Raw genomic sequence first — 21748 nt, 5'->3', positions numbered from 1 at the left:
ACTCCATTTAATAGAACTTGTGTACTTGGAGGGGTCAAGCCTTCTCAATAACTGTAAATGCTTTTGATGACATATGCAAGGATGTCTATCTCTACCATTACTTCTGTTTTTCACTGAAGAATATATTCAATGTCATCTTTGTTCCTACGAATAACAGAAGAATATTCATTATTTCAGAGTTTTTTGTAACATCTTTATTGTTTTGATAGGAAAACTACAGCTTGTTTTTTAAAAGGTCCTTCTACTAGTAAAAATAAGGCTGACTAATAAATCATGGTACAACCACAGTCTCCTGCAGCCTACCGTTGCATTTCAGCATTACTTTTTTTCACAGTGCTCTGGTAAAGGTACAGGAATTTCAGTACAGCTATTTATGACAATTAGCGATCTTGGCTGTTACCAGCAACTTCTAGACTAACTAACTAGTAACTGTTTAAGGCAAAGATATAAAACAGGACCAAATACCGGAAAAGCTCTAATGTGCCTCCTGAGAAAACGGAAAATGCATTTCACAGATTTTTCTTCTAACTGATGGAAGTTTTTACTCACAGTTCAAAATAATCCATCCTATCAGTAAACAATACAGTCAAACTTATACCATGCAGAGATATACGATCCATCATAAGGCACTTCATTACAACAAAAGACAGTGTGAAACTGTCTTGAATATCTTGCAAAAAATCTGTAGCTTCATAGAAATATACTGCAATACTGCAAAGAATAGTAAGGTTTGAGATATGGGGCTTATCTAAACCTTGTAAATAAGCCACGACTTGCCATATTATCCCGTCCTCAATACGAAGAAAAAGTGTGCATAGAGAAAAACTGAAGTTAGTTCAGCAAGTTTCTCTGGAGTTGGCAGGGTTTCCACAGGTGACAGCTCTTGAAAAGGAGGGCTGACAACACCTCCCAGGACACCACTTCCTCACCAGTAATGAGTTCTGGACATACCACACATACTAACATATAACAGAAGAGCCTAAAAGTCACAAATTATTCCCTAAACAAAGTCATGTTGCTCGCTGACTTACACACAACATCCATACGAGTCATCAAGTATATCTGAAAGAACTCTGTGCGCACGGGGAGCTGCTGAAGGAAAACAAAAACCCACGTGAACTCTCCAGAAAGGGTGACTGGGAAGAAAAGCCCGCTCTCCGGTCCGACAGGAGCTCAGCCGCTGGGCTTCAGGGACTCGTACCCCTCCCGCAGCAGGTCCCGCCATGTTCTGAGGAACCGGGCGTTCTCCGAGCACTTGGTGGCGAGTTCCTCCACTTGGGCCGACACGGCCGACGTCGCCTCCAGGACCTTCGCCAGCGAGAAGGCGGCCTGGAAGAACAGCACAGAGTTTGGGGGTCGCCGACGCCCACCGGCCCCCCAGGCGCTCTCGGTGAGGGGACCCCGCCCGCCCGCCACGCCGACACTCACGTCGCCAATCTGCATCTCCACCTCCTCCAGCAGCTCCCGCGCGTCGCCAGCCTGTAGCTCCGGCGGCCGCGACCCTTCGCTTCCACGGCGGGTCCTCCGAGGCCCAGCGCCGGGCGAACCCTCGGGCACCGCCGCGGGCGGTGGCGGCCCCGCCTCGGCCATGTCCCGCTCCGTTCTGCGGCCCCGCCCACCCGCACCCGGCCCCGCCCCGCCCCCCGCGTCCCGACATGCACCGGTACGTCACCGCCCTCCAGCGAGGAGCGAGGGCCGCGGGCGCCGCGCTGCACGCCGGGAGTTGTAGTCGCGGCATCAGCGGAGCTGCGGTCCCGCCTGCAGCGCTGCCCCGCAGGGGCCCAGCCCACCTCCCTGCTTCCTCGCGGCGTCTCCCTTTGAATATTAGACGAGCGACTCGGTTCGTACCGGCTCAGCCGTTGTCCAGCGAGAGAAGCTGAGGCGGGTCTTGCCGCCGGGAGCTCTGGGAGCTGTAGTCCTGCTGGTAGGACGGCCGGGACCGGCACTCTCTCGCCGGCAGCAGAGTGCGCAGGCGCGGCGTGGCCGAGGGCCGAAGTGGGGCGTGCGCAGGGCGGTCGCGGGGAGCAGAAAGCGCCGAGGGGGTCGCGGCTGCTGACATGTTGCTCTGTAGCTGCTCGCCCTCCAGCCGAGGTAACGCGCCCGCTCGCTCTGGGGCCGCCTGACCGTCCCCGGGTGAAGGGGCTGGGGCGGCCGCCGCTCCGCGGGGCGGGGTGTGGCTGGCGGCTGGCACGGCGCGGAAGGAGAGCAAAGGTCGCGGCGCGGGCGCCCGGGTGTCCGGACGGCAGGACGGCCGCTGGGCCGGCGGCGGAGGGTCCTGCGGACGGGGTGCGCTGGGGGCCGGTGTCAGCGGTGGTGTGGCTGTGGTTACCGCGGCCCCTGTCCCGCTACAGGGAGGGCGGAGCGGTGCGGAACTGCGAGTGTTCGTGTGCTGGTCTGTCTGTAACGGGGTGCATAAAAACTGTAACTTTATGGGTAGTGACACCAGGTGTTACCTGGTTTAGAGAATAAAATAAAGCGACTGAACGTGTGCCCTTACTGACGAAAAAATTGTAGAGTAAATGTGCTCTACAAAAGTGAAATTACTGCTTAGTAAAATGACTACGTAGCAATTTCCTGTAAACTCCTCCACGTTACCAAGGCTGAGAGCTCTCAGTAGCCGGTAGTGCAAGTACAGTCCATTCTCTTCGAAGAATCTGCCCATTCAGAGTTTGGATCTGCCTTCACAATCATCAGATGTATTCTGAGCTGAACCTCACTTTTTTTCGTCTGTGTGTGAAACAATGAACATTTTAAACTATACTAAGTAGTCCTTAATACCATCAGTTCTCCTCAGATAAAAAAAATCTCAAAAATTAAGGTGTCATGTTTTAATATGTATGTATAGGTATAATTGTCATGCTTAAAAAATACATAGCTTGTTCTCAGATCTGCCTGGTTGCAGGTGAAAGATAATTAAGAGTCATGAGAAGCTATGGTAATAGCTTTGATGTTATCTTAGATACAGCACAGAATTGCTGTTACAAAACCAACATAGATACTTACTGCCTTGCACATAGAGACCCATATCCTGACTGTCACTGTGCAGAGTTATAATGGAGGATGTTGTGCTGGCCTTGCCAATTGCCATTCTCAGCAAAACATTTCAGTCATAGGATGTTGGTGGTTTTACTTATGTGATTCCACAGAATTACTCTACTTTAAATAAAATACTTTACTTCACTCCTGAAATTTAGAGATATTCTTAAAGGAGGGAAAGATACCTGTCAAGGTGCATTGCTTCACAGACCTTTTAACTATTATATAACTAGTTCTATTTTGCTCATTTAAAACTTTCATTTGCTCTATTTGCTTAAAAAAAGAATTCTAATTTGTCCTTCAACAAGTAACGGATTTGTAGCAAAGGTAAAGATTAACTGTATCTACTGTTCCTAGCTTTGGCTGAAGTGTACTTGGGCTTAAGTCTGAGCTTTTATTGTAGACCACAACATTTACTTTAGGTGAACTGTGTAGTGTCAGTAGCCCAAACTGTGTGTCTCTACATGTGCTGAGATGTCAGAAGATATGAACTTGCATCTCTATAGTTGTTTGGTCACTTTTAATGAAGTCTGAAGTAAATATTTTGAAGTCCAAAATGAAACAGGAGCTTAAAATGTGTTTCACCTGTGTACACGCATGTTATCCTACATCAGCTGTCAAAAATAGCTGGCTGGTGTATTGAGTGGTATTACATGAAGAATACTTGAAAGATAACTTCTTTGCTCTTTTTTTTTTCTTTTCCCTCTGATGTAAAATTATACTGTGTATTCCTAACTTGAAAACGTAAAAATCTGTGGTTTTGGTTCCTCATCTTCACATCACCTGGTAGCCTTTGCAGGGGGGAGCTGTCATAGTTGTTTTGCCACTTTTGTCTCTTAAAAGTAAAAAAAATTGGAAAATTACTGATTTTACAGATCCATTTCTTGTTTTTGCAGCGCGTCAGTGCTTTCATGCTTTAAAGTTGATAAAGAGGGACTGCCTTCCAGCACTGCATATCACAAGATGTGCATCTACTGCTTCTGTGCCTCGCATAACTACACATTATACAATTCATCCTCGGGACAAAGACAAACGATGGGAAGGTAAGCAAAAACAATTGCATTCTTTAAAAGTATTATTATTATTATTATTATTATCATCATCATCATCACTCAGTTTTAAGGACACTGAAATGTGTTGCTGTTGTGTTTTTTTTTTTTACTTTTTACAGAAATTCTGTACTCTTAAATACAGTACTAATATTCCAAATCAAATTTTGTGGTTGCTGTCTCACAATGAGTGTCTTTAGTGCTATAAAATGGGATCAGATTAAACTTGATCCTAGTTATTTAAATAAAATATATAAGCAGCTTTTTCTTTAGTTACTCTCACAACACAATTTAATTATGTCAGGTATGTATCTGTTGGATTTTTTCAGTTGTTCTTACCATGGGAGTTTGTGAGAAAATAAGAGTAATATATATCTCTGGGAATTCCAGTCTCTACATTGAGCAATTTTAGTGGCATCAATTCCAGAAAAGGCACTAATTGATAAACTAAAATAAAGTCATATGTTCTAAGGGTCTTTTTTCTTTCTCCCTTACCTAGAATTTCACAGAATGTCTTTGATACAGGTAGCCAATTGGGCTCTTAAGTTTAATATTCTAAGATAATACTTACAGTGCATAGAGATTGAGTATGTTTTTTATCATATATCTTCTTATAACTTAAGAAGAGCTAATTTTAGATTGGGATGCTAATATCTTTCTGCACTCTTCCAAGTACTGAAGTGGGGATAGAGTGGAATATTTTAGCCTCCTTTTATGCGAAATAATACTTCTGGGATACCCAGTAGCCAGTATCACAAAGCGAAGTTTAGTGAGAGAGAAGCTGGGAAACTGGAGATCAGTTTATGTTGTTTTCTTTTTTTTTATTAAAGGGGTAAACATGGAAAGATTTGCGGAGGAAGCTGATGTTGTCATTGTTGGAGCAGGCCCTGCGGGTCTCTCTGCAGCTATTCGGCTCAAACAGTTAGCCGCTGAGCATAACAAAGAAATACGTGTTTGTCTGGTGGAAAAGGCTTCTCAGATTGGTGCGCATACGCTGTCTGGTGCTTGTCTTGAGCCAAGGTCCTTAGAAGAACTCTTTCCGGACTGGAAGGAGCGGGGGGTATGTATGAGCATGCAAACAATGCAATTAATCGCTAGCTTGTAATGAACTCCATGTCTGACTCATTCTGTTATGATTTGGTACCTTGATACCATTGCTACTTAATACCATTTTAAAATACGTTGATTTAACAAAACAAAAAACCCTCGACCTTCTTTTTAGTCTGTTTCCTCTAGTTTAACAATGCTAAACTGTTATGACTACACAGATACACTGTGGCCTTTGCTCTGTTATATAGTAGCCTTACTGCACATACGCAATATGTCTGGTGCATCCTGACTATAGAAGTGATTTGCAAGGCCCCGTTCCAGTTTTTTTACCTCAATAGTTGTGTTAATTCTTGTTTGGTGACTGCCTCGTAAGGTACTTTATGTTCTGTCTTTAATTGACTGCTGTTTCAATTGTTTGTTTTTATTTTATTTGTTGTTGTTTTGTTTGGTTGGCTAGAAAAACATAACTATTTTCTTTTTTATGTAGGCTCCACTTAAGACTCCTGTAACTGAAGACAAGTTTGGAATTTTAACAAAGAATTCTAGAATTCCAGTGCCAATTCTTCCAGGTAAAGTTTGGTGAGGTGATAGTCATATTTCTCAGTATCTTTATCAATTTTTACATGAATGAAACAATTTATTTGAATCAATGTTGTACAGGAAGTGTATGTAGAATGTAACAGCTTCCAGTGATAGGGTCTCTGTAGATGATGGCTGTAATAACGCATGAGATTACTGCAAAGATAGTAGTTGTAGAAGATATGACATCTGATGTATACAACTTTTATTATTTTGTTTAGCGTTCTACATGTTTGTGTCTTTTTTGCCTAGGACTTCCGATGGTTAACCATGGAAATTACATAGTACGTCTGGGCCACCTTGTGAGCTGGCTCGGTGAACAAGCAGAAGCTTTGGGTGTTGAGGTTTATCCAGGTTATGCAGCAGCTGAGGTAATAATGACATCACTGTGTATGTATGAAAAATGTCTTTTGGCACCCCCTTCACCTCACTCCCTATTTATTTGTACATTCACAATGTTACTCTTAAAAGAAGTATATTGTGAAAACTGTTTCATTGCCAAAATTCCCTGCCCCAGATCCAGAAAAGTGCGATTGGATCATGCAGTATGTTAATAAATACATAATCTTCAAGTTTGACCATTAAAGATGTAGTGCCTGGAAGTTCTGCATTAAAACTTTTCATGAATGGATTAAAATGACATATCATTAAAATGTTTTTTGTTTGTTTAAATATTTCCAAAGGTTCTTTTTCATGAAGATGGTAGTGTGAAAGGGATAGCAACTAATGATGTAGGCATTCAAAAGGATGGAGCACCTAAAGTAAGTAGCTATCTTCCCCATAACTAAGGGTCTAATTATGGAAGTTTTGATATATCTGCTTCTACTGCCATCAGGAGTCTTGCTGCAGCCTAAGAAAAAGTATAAAATTCAGTACCTGTCTTCCCTCTCTGTTTATAAAATGGATTAGTTATCTGTGAAAGCTCTGGTCACAGAACATCGTAAACAACTGAGACTAGTAGAAAGCGCCTTCACAGAAAGGTTTGTTTGAGGGTGACTCGAAAGAAATATTGTAAGGGTGCTTTGGCATATATGACATCAGGAAACAAAGGAAACGATCCCAGGAACTCCTAGAAAAAAAGTTGCAAAGGTGAAATGTAAAGCTGCTGTCCAGAAGGTAACTAGCAACATGTGAGTATGTTTCTGGCTGATTTACAACTGCAGCCACATTTGTTGACAGTTTGTCTACCTTGTTGGGGCAAGGTGCACACTGAACCTTTATGCCTTTTTGCTGCTTCATCACGTTGCTGTTTCCAGAAGGTGATTCCCTGCCCTAAGTGTCAGACTGTGGCTGATTTTTAGTGGAATCTGGAATCTGCAGTAACCGGTACTTGTGCAATACATAGGGAGAATTTGCCACCCCACAATAACTCAGAACAACTTTCACACTTTCACAATTATCTGGCTACAGATAATTGGTGTGGCACGGATCTAAATGCTGATGAAATGCTCTGCTTTTGCAGGCCACCTTTGAAAGAGGCTTGGAACTCCATGCTAAAGTCACAGTCTTTGCTGAAGGTTGTCATGGTCATCTAGCCAAACAGCTGTACAAAAAATACAATCTAAGGGAGAAATGTCAACCTCAGAGCTATGGCATTGGACTGAAAGAGGTATCAACTGCATAATTTTAACAATTAAGAAAAATACTATGAAATTGTAAGTAGTTTCTATTTGCTTTGAAGCTAATTTGTGTAAGACATTAGAATGATAGATTTTGAGTTACACTTTCAGGCTTCAGAATCTCTGATAAGTTTCAGAATAGCATAAAAGATGCTCCCTAAATGTCGTGACTGTCTTGTTTCAGTTTATTCTTCTCGTATATCTGTGTTATAACTAGAGATACCTGTGAATCCACTCTGTTACTGCTTAATTTGATTTCAATTAATGTTACCTGATTTTAGGGGGGGTATTGCCTACAGAGGAGAGGAAAGGCTTTCTATGGGTTTTCTGTATATTCATTAGAGAGAGAAAAGGAATGTTCCAGATGGTGATTCATGCTCTCTGGAGCACCTTATGGATGACTTTTTTTTCCCCAAAATACCCTTCACTGATCTTCTAAAATTGGGGTAAGGATCAGGTTTCCTTTTTGAAATATTTTATGCTCGGGAAATATCACTCTTGAAAAAGAGCTGTATTATTTCAAATATGTTCAGAGATTGACTAAAATGTATTATTTATTTATTACTTTAAGCACATGCTTCCACCTACAAAATATTTGTTAAATAATTAGTTTACACACTTACGCAGAGAATAACCACTCTGTAAATATTCCTACATATGACATAGTCTTAGTTACAGTTTCTAATACCTAAGTTGTCATTAAAGCAGGGTTTTGCTGTAGAGTTCCTTTGCTTCCACATGAGACTGTGTTTTAGCAAATAGTACAGTCCAATACGAATGGATCCGTAGAGTGAAATAGTTGGTGCTGATGAGCTGATATCCATACTATGCACATTTCAGGGTTATTTTTACTTTGGACTAGCTTTGGTCTAGTCCCATGGACTGAGTGCCCTTTCGTGACTGAAATGCTTTAAATCAGCTTCTGGAGCCTGTCTTACAGTTTAGTTTCACATAAAAGGAATCCAGTTCCATGGCTGCTGCATGATGTGAACCAAAGCTCAGTAAGTGAGAGGAATCAGGAGTCCTGTTCAACAACATACTTCTTCATCTAAGCTGGACCATTAATGTAGATGTGACCTCCATGCCTGAACTAATCTAATGGGCCTCAACTCGCCTCTGTCATTAGACTGCACCTGACACATAACTCCGTGATGAGGAAACATGAAGATACTTTTGTGAGGTCACCATGGGTCAGATGAGTCCTGGAGATGTGTAGGAGAGAAGATAACCTGTTTGACAGTAAATATTTGGATCAACTCAGACATATTGTTAAGCCTGATCTTGAAAAACCTGTGAAGGAATTGCAGTGATTCATATGAAAAAATGAAGTTTTTTAAAAAAAAGTCAATGTAAGCATTGCATTCCTTCACAGAGCTATCTGTCAGAGTCGCTAAGGTAAAGGGTCTTATGGCTGAATGAGAATTTTGGGTATAGTGCTGGAGTCTCAGTCACGTTTTCTTATGCACAACATTTCAAGAAAGAAACGTATTAGGTAATTCTTGAACAGTAATCCAAAACAGGTATTTGTACTTACTACCTGGTATTTTGCTGTATGAGTTTATACATTGGCCATAGCAGTAAATTACTTCTATATTTAAGTGTGTGTTTGTCTTTTATTACATTATTGAAAGGTCATTACTTTGCAATAGAAAGTAATTGAAAGGTCATTACTTTGCAATAGAAAGTAATTTTTCATGATCTTCATTTCAGTTATGGACTATTGATGAAAAGAAATGGAAACCAGGAAGAGTGGAACATACTGTGGGCTGGCCTTTAGACAGACATACATATGGAGGTTCCTTCCTTTATCACTTAAATGAGAGTGAACCTTTAGTTGCTCTTGGATTTGTGGTAAGTGAAATTGTTTTTTCCATGCTGCTTTGTTGTTTAGTCTTCATTTTTATGCAATTTCTTCTCTCTGTTTTAATGTCAAAATGAAAACACAAGAATAGCAACAGACCAAATTTAGTACTTTCTCAATCTTAAATGCACTTATTCCCATATTGGGGAAGGTTAATTTGTCATATGGATTTGTCTTTAATCCAGTGCCTTTTATTAAAAACAAAATGGAAAACTTACAAATACAATTTTGCAAACCGAAAAAAATATTGATAAAGCGAAAAGCATATGGTTAATCAAAACTGTGCTAACAAAATTTTTGCAAGTTAGGAAAAATCTAAAATCACGTCCGCTTTGTACAATTCAGTTTCCTCATTCATGCATCAACCTTGGGTGCGTATGCACTCTATGAGAGAAGCATATGAAGTGGAAGCGCTCTGTGGTTCCACAAGCAGCATCCCTTCTGAGACCTTCAGTTTGTTCTTATCATTCTTCACCCCTGTTCCACTTGTCCTGTTTTGCAACTGTCTTTCTGCATGGGACGGGCAGCTTCTTCCTTCTTACTGCTTCTTTATCAGGAGCACTGAGATCACTAGAGAGACTGTGTCGTTATTGCAGCCAGTGATGCAGGGAGCAATGTAGGAAATGTTTTTCTAGCACCTGCAGTCCTAAATGAAGCATGCACTATTTATCCTGTGCGTGTGCTTTACACACAGACATTGTAAGAGTCAGGGACATGACCCGGACTTCTAGCAGCATGGGGTTGAGGTGATGTGTTGGTCTCCTAGATTTCAGAAGGATTCCAGAGCATGTGGGGGCTAAAGCTGTATTTTTATCTAACCATTTTGTGAGAAACTATGAGAAAAACTTGTTAGCTTTTCTCAGGTATGCATACTTGTCCTGTGCAGATATCCAATATGGGAATTAATAAGTATGGACTGTAGACAATTAAATTCTATTTGAGTTTTTGGTGTGGTTTTTTAGTTTGTTTTTTTTTTTTTGAAGGGTAGACAGCTTTGAATCTTACAAAGAATGGTAATCAGTAATGTTCGTACTATCTCCAGTTCAGATAAGAGAAAAGCAACTTTTGTGTGAACATTAAAGCACTTTTTGGTCTTTGAACTTTACATCTATGTCAGTCTGAGCTGATTCTTGTAGTAGGATTATCTTGCACTTGTTTTGAAAATTTTTCATTAGCTTTATCTAGCAAGGAAAGTAGATGCAAGCAGTGCTCTAAAAGCAGTGAGCTGACAGAGAAATCAAGGTACTGTTTGTTGCTGACTCCTGATATATTTTGTTATTTGTCTCAAACAAAGCTTACAGGAACCAAAAATAATCCCTTTGTCAAAAGAGAAAATTTGGCAACATAAGTCCTTTTAAAAGTATATTAGCCATGGGAAATGCAGAGTATATATTGGAGCAAATCTCAAATGCATAAGAATCCTAGGCATCCAGTTGGTTCACAGAGTCTTTTTCCCCCACTTCCTGCTTTCATCATTGCTCCCCTGTGCTTTATTACAGTGGCTCACCTAATTGGAAATGAAAATTGGCTTTGCTAAATGTTGTGAAGAACTGTTTAAAGTACGTGAACACAAGGACGTAACTATCTAGAAATAATTGTTTACCCTGTCTTCCAGCTTTTCTAGGGCTAAGAGGTTTTGAAACACAAATTAGAAAGAAGTTTTTTCACTTATCTTGCCCATTAAACCATGCGTAATTTAATGTCACTACTTTATTTCAAAGAGAGATGGAAGGTGGTTACAATGCAAATAAATATTTTCTATGCTTCAGGTTTCAGATAGGGCAGAGAGCAGGCTCATAGCAGCAAATTATCAGATTTGCTTCTATTATACTGTTAATAGAATGTATTTTTGGCAGTAGTTTCTTCAAGTAGAAAGATCCTGAGGTTGATTTAGTATCAAATAGATTTAAAGAGCTGATGTGGTAATACATGATTGTTTCCTTTTCAAACTGTTATTGAAATTTCATACTTTAATGTATTAATTAATGTTGCACTTTTTTTTTTTTTTAAGGTTGGTTTAGATTATCAAAATCCCTATTTGAATCCATTTAGAGAGTTTCAGAGATGGAAGCACCATCCTAGCGTGCAGCCTACTTTGGAGGGTGGAACAAGGATTGCCTATGGGGCCAGAGCATTGAATGAAGGTGGTTTCCAGGTGACTTTTTTGTGAAATCTTACTTTGTGTTCTCTATAGCCATGTTCTTAGTGCTATAGATTCAGGTTGCATGCTGTTGGGAAACAAATGAACTATAACAAAGATGGACAAGACCAAAAATTTTACTGGACAGAGGAGCCTTGTTATGTTGCTGGATAATGGCTGCTGAGATTTGCTAGATTTAGGCTCGTCATACTAAAAATCATATAGCATAGTCACTTTACTTTCAAAATGAAATATGAAGTAGAGTTTATATTGCAATCAAATGTGTTCAGCAGCAAAGCAGTTACAGATAATTCTTTGTTGTGCCTGGAACTCTGGGGAAGAGAGGGTATCACCACTCCTCTCTTGTTTTTGTGGGGTTAGCGGAGGGAGCCATATTTTCCAAAGGGAGCTTCTTTCCAATACCTGACCCTTAAGTCAGTAATGGTGCTGAAATTGTTATGTAGCTTGGCAGCTAAAAGTCTTGACCTCCTCAAGGACAGATAAATTTGGTATCCTTCATACACAACTTTGAATTTCTGCTTTCTTGGGAGATGAAATACCGTGTTCGTTTAGCTCCCTTAAGGAGTCAAAAAGGTGAAATTTTAAAAATGTGTTCATCAAGACTTGAAATCCCTCGGAAGGGTTGGAACAACTTGCAGGAGAAATAGTCCAAAATTTATATTTCAACTTGTTAGCTTCTCGTGTGGGAATCTCAAAACACAGGACATGGCTGTGTGTCCTGGACTCCCAGATCCAGATGCTGCTTTCAGTTTGTAACTTATTATACAACTGGTGCAAGTGTCCATGATCTACAGCCCGTGTGAGAGGCTGTTCCACTCTGCTCTCTGACTTTCTCTGTCTTTCCAATTCGAACCTCTTCTTTGCTAGAAATGTGGTTTTGTGCAGGTTTTGCAGTAGAAGTAGAATTTCAGCAGCAGCATAACTCTTGTTCACAGTGTTGTGGAGTTGGGCTTTGATACGGGTCTGGATGCCTAGGACCGGGTCATGTGGGTTCATGAAGCAACTTCTTGATTACACACGATACGCATTGAATCAGTTTGCAGGTTGATTACTTTGTCCACCCGGAAGTGGAAATACATCGTATCATGTTGTAACACAGCTCTGCTTCTAGCTTATTTCAGAAACCATTGTTGGTCCATTATTAACACAGATGAGGTACAAAATGCCAAGATGTTTTAAACTAGGCTTTTATACAAGAGAGGCTTCTCTTTTCACCCCAGGTGCTGATTTCTCTATCATAGTCATGACTGATTTTCTGGCTTTGATGAAATAGCCAGACTGTGACTTTCTACTGCTTGAAGTATATGGCTGAAGGAACATGGTATTTTTAAAGTTACTTACAGACATCGTTTATGCTAAGTTACAGAGACTACAGCTCTTATGCATCTCTGCCTAATCTTTGGACTTCTTTGCTGGACCTAAAACAAGTTGTCACTTACTTCGCACTGTTCCTAATATAAAAGCATGGGGGGTTTTTTGATTGTTTTTTGTTTGTTAGTTTCTTTGCTTGATTTCCTGTAGATAGAATTCTCTAGTTAATCATGAAGTCATACTTTTAAATGGCTTTTTTAATACATGCTTTCAGTTTAAAAAAAAAAAGACTTTATTGATGAGTCACTTAGGAAGATTTTTTTTAAGATTAGCTCTTCTTTTGCATGTGTTGCTTGGATTAATAACTGTAGCAGTCTGACTCATTTGCATCACTGGAGTCCAGGAATATTTTCTTATGTAAGTTGTTCTGAGAGCAAGTGTGCTTGGATGTTTCCTTGATTTGGTAGCTTTTTGGGATATATGGAGGGAGGAGACAGAGTTAATTAGACTATATATACATAGCTGTTATTTGTTTATAAAAATTGCAAAATCAAGCACTTAAAATTAAGAAATTTGCATGCAAACTCTGTTTTGTCTCCATTTTAGCAAAAACTTTGAAAAGTTTTTAGGAGTTTTTTTACAAAAAATAAAGTTGTTGCTATTATTGAGGAATGTGTATTATCAGGGAAAAAACCCCTTCATATTGATGATCCACACAAGTGTCAAACATTAGACTTGCTTAACAGGTTTTTCAATCCTGAGCTGAACTAAGGAGAGGAGAATGTGGGCTTTCCTGGCTGCTGGGGGGGGCATTCTGCAGGGAGCAGGAGCCTTCCCTTCTTCCTTCCTCTAAACCAGCCTTGGTTTGTCTGTTTGCTGCCAAGGGGATGGTGGCTTCTCCAGGTTGCAAGGATTTCCCTCTGTATCTGAGAGGCAAGGAGATCTTGTGCTATGCTGGCATGATGTGTTCCTTCAACTGGATAAACTGACTGAAAACAGGCACCAAGTGCCATAGCACTAGTAATGAGAATTACTAACAAAGCTGCAGTACGCGTAACCTTTTGTGTTATATGACTAATCATATTTATGATTTGGCAGTAAGTTGATCACTAAGTACCTATTGAGTGAAACAGTTTTTCCAGAAGAAAAATACTTGATCACTGTCTCTTTATGTAATTCATAGAGTCAGTAAAGAAATCTTTCTATGCTTATGTCATTGCATCCTAATAGTTATGACAGAATAACTGTTTTCAGCCAAAGGTCTTGTGAAAGGAGAGGACATCCTACATACTTAATTCCTTTGAAATACTGTTACATAGTTGAATTTATGACTTCTGGTCACTGAAGAGTAAGTTAAAAGTTGTACTTGTGTTTTCAGCCTAAATTATCTTTCCTACAAACCAAATCACAAAATCTGTGATTTAACAAATTGCCCAAAACACAGGGGAAAGGCTGTGTATTAGCACCTTTGTAGTTACTGCTATATGAATACTAAAAAGTGGTCAGCCCTGGATGAATTGTAAACAAGTAACAATTGAACAAGTAGAAGAAACAAAACATTTGTTTCAGATCATCTTAAATTCCAAGCAATACCTTTTGTTTTTTGTGGGTTTGTTTTTTTCCTTTCTTTTTTTTTACATTTTTCATGAAACAAAACTACTTGTTTGGGGTCAAATTACTTAAGCTATTAAAAATCAATTAATTCAGGCAGCTTTAATAAAAGTGGGATGCTAGATTCACAAGCGCTGCTCAGTATTGAAGACTTTTGGAGAAAGGCAATGTTCATATCTTACCTTCAGCTATTTCAGACCTAGGATCTGATCAGAGCTTTCTGCTCGAAGTGCTGCAGTCAGTCTGTGTTTTGAAGCTGTTCCCTGTCTATAATCTTCATCTCATTGGATGAGGGTGAGAATAACTATCTTGATAGCTGAGGTATTCCTTAGTCAATATAGGTGTATAACATATTAATACTGTAGACTTGATGTTTGCAAATCATCTGGCTGTCTTAGGTTTGTGAGCTGACCATACTTAGTGGCATCATGCTTCTTATAAAACAGGAGTAAGACAATAATTTTGCACCAAAAATTTATTTCTTGGCTGCTGAGCAGCTTCTAAATTAAGTGGGACCTGGGGGTGTGGGCAGGGAGGACAGTTTTGTAGAAAAGATTTGTGGAAAAAAGCACTGAATAATAAACTGTGAGGTGAGATGCATACAACTTACTGCATGGAAAATAGAAACACAAATGTTTTGGGGGCTGTTTGTTTGTTTGTTTTTTAAATAATTCACTTAAACTTGAAGGAGGAAAGCAGTATTGGTGGTTGACATTACCACAGTTTTGTTGCAGATAAAGCAACTGGAGAGAGAATATAAGGAAAATCTTGTCTTGCCATTATTTTATCCTCAGCCCCAGTACAATGTTTGTATTCTTATTTACTCACGATGCCAAAATTCCTTGATTAAGAAAAGAAACTCTGGTGTATTTTTAGGTAGTGCACATGCAAGACTAAAAATGTAAAGGACACTCAAGCCTCATGCCAATTTTGTTTCCAGAATGTTATTTTCACTTTAAAAAAAACCAAAAACAAACCAACCACCTTTCTTTGTGTTTCCTCCTCAGTCTATACCCAAACTCACCTTCCCTGGTGGATTATTAATTGGTTGTAGTCCTGGACTCATGAATGTTCCTAAAATCAAAGGGACACACACCGCAATGAAAAGTGGCATGTTGGCTTCAGAAGCCATCTTTAGCCAGTTAACCAACGAAAATCTCCAATCAAAAACAATAGGTGAGATCACTGCATTTTGACTTGTAATTACCTTGACTTCAATTGGAAACACCAACAGCTTAGTGCTAACTAAATGTGTCTTGAAGGAATTAGTTGGGAATGCAAATATGTCATGAAAAGGTATCTGTTGTTTGTTTATTGTTTATACTGTTAAATTATTTAAGAAAGAAAGTTTTGTGCAGTTATTCTTAAGTATTGATCCTACTGCTAAAACAAAAATATGCCTCTAATGAGCATCTGAAAAGTAAGCTTATGCTTCCTGTGTAAGTAAACAAGAATAGTATGTATCTTCTTCCTACAAATATGTTAAAAATTAGTACTTTATGACTCAAAAAGTATTACTGAAAGACTGCAGAATCAGAGAAAAAAATAAAAGGAACAGATTAAATGGAAGCAAAATGGGGTGAAATTTTCCAAGTGTGCTCTTAACTGTTTTTTTAATTGTTAGGATACCTTTTTCCTTCAGTCCTCTTTTTCTGTCTTTCATGTTATAGTCATCTCACTTAAAGACAACATGTATTTCATGTTATATGTACTGCAAGAACATTGAAGTAATCACCTGATCCTGACTGCATTGTAGCTGTAGCAATTTATTTAAGCCTTGGTTGTTCCCTTAAATCTGTTAACAAAGGCCATATAGAGAGAGAACCCAGTATTTCAGTTATTCTGGAGATGGTCACTACAGCCAGATGCCACATGATGATTACTTTAGAAATCTCTTCTCTGTAGTAGTGGATTCAGGCCTCATGAGCTCTCATTCAGCTGAAATGCACAATACACCTTGCCACAGAGCATACACTGAACAATTACAACTGCAACTACTACAGTGAGTAAAATACTTAGAAGCCTTCTGAAACAATAAACATTCTTAATGGGCAGTGTCCTGCTCTTGTTTGATTATGGACAGGTTTTATATGCTGTTTCCAGTTTTGTCAAGTCAGTAGAATATTACAGCATAATATTCCTTCGAAAGGGGATGGGGTTGTATCTGGGCTTGCACCAGTGGGGCAGCATTCTAGGGTTGATGAAGGCTGGGAGGCCTCCCATACCCCTAGGGTGAAATCAGTGCGCTCAGCTCGCCCACTGAAATGCCTGTATAACCAATGCGCGCAGCATGGGGAATAAGCAGGAGGAGTTAGAAACCCATGTTCAGGCAGGAGATTATGACCTGGTGGCAATTACGGAGACATGGTGGGACAGCTCACATGACTGGAATGTGGTCATGGATGGCTATGTCCTCTTCAGGAAGGACAGGACAGCCAGGCGTGGTGGTGGGGTCACTCTTTATGTGAGAGAGCACCTACAATGTATTGAGTATTGTCCCGGCACGGATGAGGGGCAAGTTGAGAGTCTATGGGTGAAAATTAAGGGGCAGGCTGGCAAGGGTGATACTATTGTGGGTGTCTATTATAGGACACCAGATCAGGGTGAGGAAGTTGTTGAGGCCTTCTACAGGCAGCTGAGAGCAGCCTCACAGTCACAGGCCCTGGTTGTGGTGGGGGATTTTAACTTCCCTGATGTTTGCTGGAAGGACCACTCAGCCAGCCAGCCACAGTCCAGGAGGTTCCTCCAGTGCATTGATGATAACTTTCTGATGCAAATGGTGGAGGAGCCAACTAGAAGAGGTGCACTGCTGGACCTCATCCTCACTAACAAGGAGCATCTGGTTGAAGCGGTAAAGGTTGAGGGCTGCCTTGGTTGCAGCGACCATGAAATGGTGGAGTTCAGGATCTCCTGTGGCGGGAACAGAATAGCAAGCAGAACTGCAACTCTGGACTTCAGCAAGGTGAACTTTGGCCCTTTCAAGCAACTACTAGGGGAAATCCCATGGGTCAGGCTGCTTGAAGGTAAAGGGGCCCAAGATAGTTGGTTAGTGTTCAGGGACTGTTTCTACCAGGCACAAGATCAGAGCATCCCAACACATAGGAAGTCAAGGAAGGGAGCCAGGAGACCTGTGTGATTAAACAGGGAACTGCTGGGTAAGCTCAAGTGGAAGAGGAGAGTTTACGGATCACAGAAGGAGGGGCTGGCCACTTGGGAAGAATATAAGGCTGTTGTCAGAGGGCATAGGGAGGCAACTAGGAAAGCTAAGGCCTCCTTAGAATTAAACCTGACAAGAGGGGTCAAGGACAACAGGAAGAGCTTTTTCAAATACGTGGCAGATAAAACTAACACCAGAGGCCATGTAGGCCCGCTGATGAACAAGGTTGGTGCCCTGGTGGCAGAAGATGCAGAGAAGGCAGAGCTACTGAACACCTTCTTTGTCTCTGTCTACCCTGCTGGAGGCTGTTCTGAGGAGCCCTGTACCGCTGAGGCCCCAGAGGAAGCCAGGTCAGTGGAGGAGTTTGTGTCAGTTGATGAAGACTGGGTTAGGGAGCAGTTAGGCAATTTGGACATGCATGAATCCATGGGTCCAGATGGGATGCACCCGCGGGTGCTGAGGGAGCTGGCTGAGGTCATTGCTGGACCACTCTCCATCATCTTTGCCAAGTCTTGGGAAACGGGAGAGGACTGGAGAAAAGCAGATGTCACTCCAGTCTTCAAAAAGGGCAAGAAGGAGGACCCGGGTAACTATAGACCGGTCAGCCTTACCTCCATCCCTGGGAAAGTGATGGAACAGCTTATCCTTGGTGCCATCTCAAGGCATATCAGGGATAAGAGGGTCATTAGGGGCAGTCAACATGGCTTCGCCAAGGGGAAGTTGTGCTTGACCAACCTCATTGACTTTTATGAGGACATAACAAGATGAATGGATGATGGCAGAGCAGTAGATATAGTCTACCTTGACTTCAGTAAGGCATTTGACACAGTCTCCCACAGCATTCTCATAGCTAAACTGAGGAAGTGTGGTCTGGACGACCAAGTAGTGAGGTGGACTGCGAATTGGCTAGAGAGAAGCCAGAGAGTCGTGGTCAATGGGGCAGAGTCTAGTTGGAGGCCTGTATCTAGTGGAGTGCCTCAGGGGTCAGTACTGGGCCCTGTATTATTCTATATTCATCAACGATTTGGATGAGGGAATAGAGTGTACTGTCAGCAAGTTTGCTGATGACACCAAGCTGGGAGGAGTGGCTGACACGCCAGAAGGCTGTGCTGCCATCCAGCGAGACCTGGACAGGCTGGAGAGCTGGGCAGGGAAAAATTTAATGAAATATAACAAGGGCAAGTGTAGAGTCTTGCATCTGGGTAGGAACCCCAGGTTCCAGTATAAGTTGGGGAGTGACCTATTAGAGAGCAGTGTAGGGGAAAGGGACCTGGGGGTTCTGGTGGACAACAGGATGGCCATGAGCCAGCACTGTGCCCTTGTGGCCAGGAAAGCCAATGGCATCGTGGAGGGCATTACAAGGGGGGTGGTTAGTAGGTCGAGGGAGGTTCTCCTTCCCCTCTACTCTGCCCTGGTGAGACCCCATCTGGAATATTGTGTCCAGTTCTGGGCCCCTCAGTTCAAGAAGGACAGGGAACTGCTGGAGAGGGTCCAGCGCAGGGCAACAAAGATGATCAAGGGAGTGGAGCATCTCCCCTATGAGGAAAGGCTGAGGGAGCTGGGTCTCTTTAGCTTGGAAGTGACTGAGGGGTGACCGTATTAATGTTTAGAAATATATAAAGGGTGAGTGTCATGAGGATGGAGCCAGGCTCTTCTCGGTGACAACCAACGGTAGGACAAGGAGTGATGGGTTCAAACTGGAACACAAGAGGTTCCACTTAAATTTGAGAAGCAGCTTCTTCTCAGTGAGGGTAACAGAGCCCTGGAACAGGCTGCCCAGGGAGGTTGTGGAGTCTCCTACTCTAGAGACATTCAAAACCTGCCTGGACACCTTTCTGTGTAACCACATCTAGGTGTTCCTGCTCCGGCAGGGGGATTGGACTGGATGATCTTTCGAGGTCCCTTCCAATCCCCAGCATTCTGTGATTCTTCTCTGTGCAGAGATGAGCTTTTTTTCAGAACCTTATGTGAGACAGTAAATATGGACTGAAGCATGGTTTTATTTATAGACAAGGCTTAAAACTTTGTTATTTAGAACATCTGTTCCTGTTCAGTAGTAATGGAGAATGGTGAAGCTCAGAAAAATTTTTTTTGAACTTCTTTTCTTAAGAAAATTACTCCTGATCGATTCTTAGATTCTACGAGCACATAGCTGTTTTCCCACAGAGATGCCAATACAGCCACCTGGCCGCTTATCTTTAGATTTTGCTGATGTTTGAGGCCACGTAATGCTGCTTTTGGGTCATTTAATAGAGGCTGCAAAGGAGCAGTACATACCTGCTGATAACTGCCAACAAAGCAGATCTCTTCAAGAGGCTGAAATATGTTGTCTAGTATATTCCTAGCTTACTGTTCTGAAATTCTCATTTTGCTGTCTTCATTGCTAACAATTGCCTTTATTCAGCAATTATTTTTTATTTCAAGGATAGTCATTATGTACTATAGGTACCTAACAAGTAATGTACTGCCTTAGGACTTGACGTGCAAGAATATGAAGAAAACCTGAAAAAGTCGTGGGTCTGGAAAGAGCTATATGCAGTTAGAAACATCCGACCATCCTGCCATAGCATACTTGGTGTGTATGGAGGAATGATTTACACAGGTATATTTTATTGGATACTGAGAGGAAAGGAACCATGGACATTAAAACATCCAGGTAATTTCATTATCTCCTGAAAGAAGATACTAAAATGTACATGTCAGTCCTATCTGGTATTAGTTGAAGCTGGAGCACATCTAGTAAAGTGGCAAGGCCTTAAAGTGTAGAAAAGAAATCAATGACAAGGCAGCAAAGCAGACTGTTGTGTCACCTAGCATATAATGTAAATTAAGACATTAAAACACTGTTTTACTTAGCATAGTTTTTTTGTGTCATAAGAAAGGCTAGCTTTTATGGAATACTTCATTCTGATGACAAGGGAAGTTAAAGTAGCTTAATTTAATTGTTCTTGAGTAACTGCAAAATACAGTAACTTATACTGAAACTTATTTATTTAAAATATATTTAGGACCTGATTTTGCTCAGCTTAAGCCAGCCAAAGATTGCACACCTATTGAATACCCAAAGCCTGATGGAAAAATCAGTTTTGATCTCCTGTCATCTGTGGCTTTAAGTGGTACAAACCATGAACATGACCAGCCTGCTCATTTAACTCTCAAAGATGACAGCATCCCTGTGAACAGGAATTTGGCTGTATTCGATGGACCAGAACAAAGATTTTGTCCAGCAGGTAGGTAATAAAAATGAGTCTGAACTATACCTGAGGAGCAATCCACCTGGTCATTGCTTACTTCATTCTATTCCAGTCATCCTAGAAGAGCAGGTCTTAAAATATATTATGCTAGCAGTACTTTCCTGACAAAATAATTAGTGAACGTGGAAGATGGCAGTTGAATCATACTAGTAACAGATGTCCCCCATTATGCTTGCTGATTAGTAGAGCATACATGCAGGGGGAAACTGGTGAAGTGACAGCTCTCTTTTGCTCTTTGCAGGAGTTTATGAATATATTCCTCTGGAAACAGGAGAAGGATCAAGACTGCAGATAAATGCTCAGAACTGTGTCCACTGCAAAACATGTGACATTAAAGACCCAAGTCAGAACATTAACTGGGTAGTCCCTGAAGGTGGAGGAGGACCAGCTTACAATGGGATGTAAACTGACAGGAAATCTATTCAGTGACTTATGATCACCAACAAATATTTTTATGCTGCAGTGTAATTAAAGTACAGTACTGACTTGAATATTAGAGTTTGCGACTAATGTGCCATTCTGAGTTTTAGGTATGACTGTTGCATTAAATGGAAAGTTACTGCCTTCTGGATAAACCCTTGCCTTATTTAAATAGGACTTCTTTACAGGAGTTGTGTGACGGGCAGAAGAAAGTTGTTCTCAGAACTGACAAAGGAACTTGGGATCTTGGATTTATTGCTGAAGTGCAGTGATAACAGGAGCCATATACAGAATTGTGGGTATGGTGGAATAATTTAGTACATACCTTAAAAAAAAAAAGTATTTTCTCTCTATCTGGAGTGATTTACTATATGTAATCCCACCTTGCAGTAGGGAAAATATGTCGCTCTAGAAGATTGTCACTGCTTTGAAGTATTATACATTTTACATCAAATTTTCAGGTGTTTTTTTTTTTTTTCTGATGATAATAAGGAGCCCATCTGTAATACAACCTGTAAAGCGGTTTAAGGAAAAAGTGTAATATTGCACCTTCATTGTATATCTACCGGTGGTTTTGGTCCTCACAATAAATCAGGCCTATGTTAATAAAAACTCTAATAGAAACTGCCTAAATTGTCGT

General features: G+C 41.0%; 2 protein-coding genes across 2 annotated transcripts; one reads left to right on the top strand and one right to left on the bottom strand.

Moving 5' to 3' along the window:
• Positions 1-232: 232 nt before the first annotated feature.
• On the bottom strand, positions 233-1753 carry C4H4orf46 (chromosome 4 C4orf46 homolog). The gene is given in 3 exon segments (XM_065837086.2): positions 233-1329; positions 1429-1647; positions 1649-1753. Coding segments are annotated over 3 exon segments (465 nt in total). The 5' UTR covers positions 1739-1753; the 3' UTR covers positions 233-1173.
• Positions 1754-1941: 188 nt separating this feature from the next.
• Positions 1942-21735, top strand: ETFDH (electron transfer flavoprotein dehydrogenase). The gene is made up of 13 exons (XM_065837960.2): positions 1942-2091; positions 3933-4079; positions 4916-5145; positions 5623-5704; positions 5967-6085; positions 6398-6475; positions 7177-7323; positions 9044-9184; positions 11206-11349; positions 15285-15453; positions 19908-20090; positions 20443-20664; positions 20930-21735. Exons 1-13 carry the CDS (start codon positions 2058-2060, stop codon positions 21091-21093), a joined length of 1860 nt encoding a protein of 619 aa, XP_065694032.2. The 5' UTR covers positions 1942-2057; the 3' UTR covers positions 21094-21735.
• The last annotated feature ends 13 nt before the right edge of the window (positions 21736-21748 follow it).

The sequence above is a fragment of the Patagioenas fasciata genome, chromosome 4 (genome assembly GCF_037038585.1).
Source record: "Patagioenas fasciata isolate bPatFas1 chromosome 4, bPatFas1.hap1, whole genome shotgun sequence".
NCBI lineage: Eukaryota > Metazoa > Chordata > Aves > Columbiformes > Columbidae > Patagioenas > Patagioenas fasciata.
The sequence above is the reverse complement of the archived record's forward strand: the minus strand, read 5'-3'. Positions and strand labels throughout refer to the sequence as shown.